The 4,723-nt window shown below is 36.5% G+C and overlaps 1 protein-coding gene across 1 annotated transcript in view; it reads left to right on the top strand.

The window, feature by feature from the left end:
- Window positions 1-1,351: 1,351 nt before the first annotated feature.
- Window positions 1,352-4,723, top strand: part of LOC123966766 (V-set domain-containing T-cell activation inhibitor 1-like) — a gene marked incomplete at its 3' end in the record, with an annotated part of 4,729 nt that continues 1,357 nt past the window's right edge. Inside the window, exon 1 of the mRNA XM_046042883.1 lies at window positions 1,352-1,419. Coding sequence (XP_045898839.1) covers window positions 1,353-1,419 — 67 coding nt within the window. The remainder of the gene's footprint in view (window positions 1,420-4,723) is intronic.

Genomic DNA, 4,723 nt, shown 5'->3' with positions numbered 1-4,723 from the left:
TGCCTGTTAACACCGTTGTTCAGTGCACTATTACTACACCTGCAATGCCTGTAATAATACTGCTGTAGAAATGATTTCATTATATTTCATGTATATTTGTATGTACATGTATGTATAATTATAAAAGACTTCAAAATTGCCCTTAGGTGTGAATGTGAGTGTAAGTGGTTGTTTGTCTATGTGATGGACTGGCGACCTGTCCAGGGTGGACCCCGCCTTTCGCCCGATGTCAGCAGGGATTGGCTCCAGCCCCCTGACCCTGTACGCAGGATAAGTGGTTGACGATAGATGGATGGATGGTATAATTATAATAAGTTGTGTAATAGACTGTATAAATGGCAGCAGGTCTGACAGTTTCCTTCTTCTTAACACTGTGAAATGTGAAAGACCAAATATAACTGGAGGGTATTTATCAGAAACACGGAACTAGACGACAAAAAGTTCACACATTTTAGCAAAAGGCACAAAGATAGACAAACACAACACTATCAGCTAAAATAGATCACTATAGTGAGAAACAACACCAGCTTCAGACCACAGTTCACTGGAGTCAACAGGAGGAAGTTGCTGCTGTAGTTTAGATGCAGAGCACAACCACTTATATTTGGTCTGCTGAGTCCATCTTCTCTTCTATTTAAAATAATTTAAGCACTTAATAAACACATTATTTACATTAAAACAAACATCAATAATGTTTAAGACCCAACAGTAAAACTGTTTTTTGTATTGTATGTGAGCAGAATGTACAGAGATGTAAATCTGATCATTTATACTTCATGTGTCCTCGTTCAAATGAATTAATATGATATGTTCCTGTAGTTGTGGTAATGCTGACCATCTGAGATATTTCCTTGGACAGGTTTTCGTTGTTGAATAAAATATGTTTCAAAAGAGTTCAAGAAAAGACTGGAGATGGAGAATTTAATGTAGCACACAGAGTACATTTACTCATGTAGCAGACACTTTTAGTCCCCGCCAAAAATGTGAAATCACTTGTCATGACTGGGATTTGAACCCAGAGCCACACAAGTGAACAGAGTTGATCCACCAGTAATAAACCTTCACTTGTTTTTATGCTAACACATTTCATTGATTTGATCAGCTCCCAGTGTGTGAGTGTCTCCTCCCTCACTACAGCGGGCTGTCACAGGAGTTAAAGTTGCTCTTTCTGGAACTGGAAATGCAGAATTTCCCTCTTCTCAGGAGTAACAAACTCAGAGCTGTCTGTAAACCTGCTTTCTGGACTACACTTCTGATAACATATGGGCGGGTCCATTGAGAACAAAACCTACACACCAGGAAGAAGAACTCAGTCTGGCTTCAGGTTTCTCAGCTGCAGCAGCTCTGCGGTCATGGCTGTATCATTAACATCATTCGTGGCTTTGTTCTCCTGTTCATGGATCTTTGTTCTGTGTCAAGGTAAGAGGAGTGTGTGTGCCATGTGCTTTAGCAGCCTTTAAAGAACAAGAAGAAAGTTTTGTTGTTCACTGATATGTAGAACAGCAGAAACTCAGACATCAGAAGACAAACATAGACAGGACAGAGTTACAGTGAAGGCAGCACAGACAGACAGCAGTCCTGACTTCAAGAGCAGCCGGTCACACGCTGGAATTAAACTGGAACCTGCTGACCGCCTAGGCTGAGTTTTAACTTTTAACTCTGACTTTATGACTTTATGCGAGCGAAAATAATATATATATTCACATTAAAATATGTACAATCTTATTAGTAGTGTTGTAGTACTCGAGACCGGTCTTAAGACCACTTTTTGATGTTCTTGGTCTCGGACTCGACCGCACTTCCACACGGTCTTGTCTCAGCCTCGAGACATTGAGGACTCGGGATTTTATTTGAAGACAAGTGAAGACTATAACTTTAGGAATATCAATAAATTGCTTGTTTATTTATTTGTTAACATCCTAACTTTGATTGGATGTAAAACATTTTGCTTCGAATGCAACCAAAAATTAAAAATGTGTTGTTCCCGTTAACGACTGTCCCCCCTCCCCACGATGGGAAAGATGGAAAAGGAGTGTTGAATAAAGAAGTTAATGATTTCAGCTCTTATTGTTTGAATGTGAGTGTTTTTATGGGAATGTGGATCTTTCAGATCAGTTTGAGAAGTACCTCTGATCTCGTTGCACATTTTAGTCATATAATGTGGGGAACTGGTCTTGGTCTTGACTTGGTCTCGGTTTGGGCGCTCTTGACTACAACACTACTCATTAGTCATTCAACATTTACAGTCTAGAGATATTTTGATCTGTGCCTTCTAACGTTTAATGACCATTTATTGTTAATGAGATTCTCCATCTGAAATTCTAGATGTTCATCTTTTGAGCAATTTACTTTAATATCCGATATATTTTCTTTGTGTTCACTTATTTTTTTGTAGGCCGTGACTATTTAATCATTTTAACATCTTCATTAAAAGTCTAGCCCGTTGACATTTGTTGATCTGATAATAAACTAAGCTCTCGTAACAACGGCTAATAAATAATATCAAGTAACTTTAAACAAATATCTAATTATCTAAATGACCATAAATACATATTTTGTGTAAACTACAACAAAATGGTGAACCATCCTTCTTTAAAATACAACACACACTTCATTTCTTCACATAAAGATGTATTTAACAAGATAAAGATATTTCCCATTATTTTATTATTTTAAACAAAATCTAGAAATTGACAGGTATCAGAAAATAATGGTTTTAAAGGAAAAGTGATGAGCAGGTAGATGATTGATTAATTATGGGTTATTATGCAATTATCTTCTGTTCAATGATCTTTGAGAAATGTGTAAAACCTCCTGTTTGAGGTTTAAGTGCATTTTCATTATTCATACAATGTGTTTTATATCAAAGTGTGCTGTCTGTATAATGAGCTCAACACTTGACCCAGAGCTTTGTTTTAAAGAGAGAGAACCTTTTCTCTAAAGGTGAAAAATGTAAGTCCGATTTTTGAAATCCTTCAAATCTCTTGTGAAAACATTACTCATGAGAACAAATTCTTTTGGTCCTTGAAATGGGTTTACCAAAGTCTTAGGGTCAGTAGAGAATTCATAATACATGTATGAAGTGTTGAGACTGAGCTGAAATAAAATAGGTCTGAATAATACCTTTAAACTACATACCAAGCTTTAGGGGATGTGTGCAAATGAAAAAGTAGCAGGTTTTTCTTCCAAACCAAACTTATAACAATATTAATGTTTTTTTTTGCAAACCAAATATTTTATATGTATTTAAAGACACAGAAAAACTCTTTTTATTCACCATATTTACAGAATGTGCATTTTCATGTTTCAGTTTCTGAACTATCGTGCCATGCTGCAAAACAGTTTCTGTCCAGAGAAGATCTCTGTATCTACAGTTTTTCATGTGTGCTACCTGTCCATCCCAAACAGCAGCGAATCACACCTGAGCTGTGGGGAAACTCTCTCTTCCATTTCAAAAACTCCAGCAACTTTACATTCACGAATATAAATAAATAAAATGACATGAAAGACAAAGTGTCCTCTGTGCAGAACATTATGATAAAATAGCCAAAAGTCAAAACACATTGATTCATCAACAACCAACAAATTGTGAGAATAGTTTAAGTTATCAAAAGGAGATCACATAGAACAACCTAAATGCCTTTATTATTTATAAGTGAATCTCACTTTTAAACAAGAACATAACTTTTAGGCAGAATAAACCTTTACTAAAGGGACAGCCAGTTTGTCAAAGTTCATGATTAACTTACTGAAACACAAATCAGAACAGATGCAGCATATTTTAGCCAAGATGGTCACATTTAGCTTAGCACTTAGTTAAAAACAGTTTTCCCTAAATGTGTACTTCTTCACCATTTTCTCTGCTTGTCTCTTATTCTTTTTCCTCTCCTGTATATATTTTTATTGTGGATGTTTTCCTTAGCAGACTCTCTCTCTCTCTGTGAACTCAGTATTTTCCTTCCGTGAGGTGATGGGGGGGTCCTTAGAGATTTTTAGAGTCTCCATTGGTTAGTTTCACACAAAATAGACAGACGGACAGGACAACCCACCAATTACGAAAGATGAAAGGCCATATTTTCTTCCTCTTAGCTCACTGTGTGAGTCACAGACAAAGAATCTATCGGTTAAAGAAATATCTGAACCATATTTATGTGCTGCGTAATCGCAGAGATATTAATATAAACATCGAGTTGACGTGGCTGCGTGTTCCACAACTTCAGGGGATTGTAGTTCGTACAGTTTACACAGCAACTACTTGGGATAACTTATTATTATAATTATATAGTTGTTGTAACTCATATTTTAAATTCTATTCACAATATATTCATATTATTGATTCAAATATACGTTTACCACTTTAGAATTTGACTCTGTAGGCTGCTGGATATGTTTGATCTCCTGCTTGTTCGTAACTCAACAATGTCAATGTTCTGCAAAAACAGCTAAAGCTCAGTCAGCGTTCTATACTTAATGAAGCTGCCCTATAGGCAGGTCTCTAGACCAGCTGACTCTGTGGTAAAGTACTGCTCTGTTTATTCTCTTTTTATTAATAACTTCTCGATTTGTTGTTACTCAGTTTTTTGCTTCATCTCTCTCCAGCAATATACAAATTTCCTCAACAGTCCCAAGCAGAAAGCAGATGAGAGTAAAATGTCTCCTGTCTGATGGTGCGGAGGACGACTTGACTGACAGCTGTAGAAATGAGCAACATGAAGTCAGCGTG

This window comes from Micropterus dolomieu, unplaced genomic scaffold (assembly GCF_021292245.1).
Source record: "Micropterus dolomieu isolate WLL.071019.BEF.003 ecotype Adirondacks unplaced genomic scaffold, ASM2129224v1 contig_14184, whole genome shotgun sequence".
Lineage (NCBI taxonomy): Eukaryota > Metazoa > Chordata > Actinopteri > Centrarchiformes > Centrarchidae > Micropterus > Micropterus dolomieu.
The sequence above is the reverse complement of the archived record's forward strand: the minus strand, read 5'-3'. Positions and strand labels throughout refer to the sequence as shown.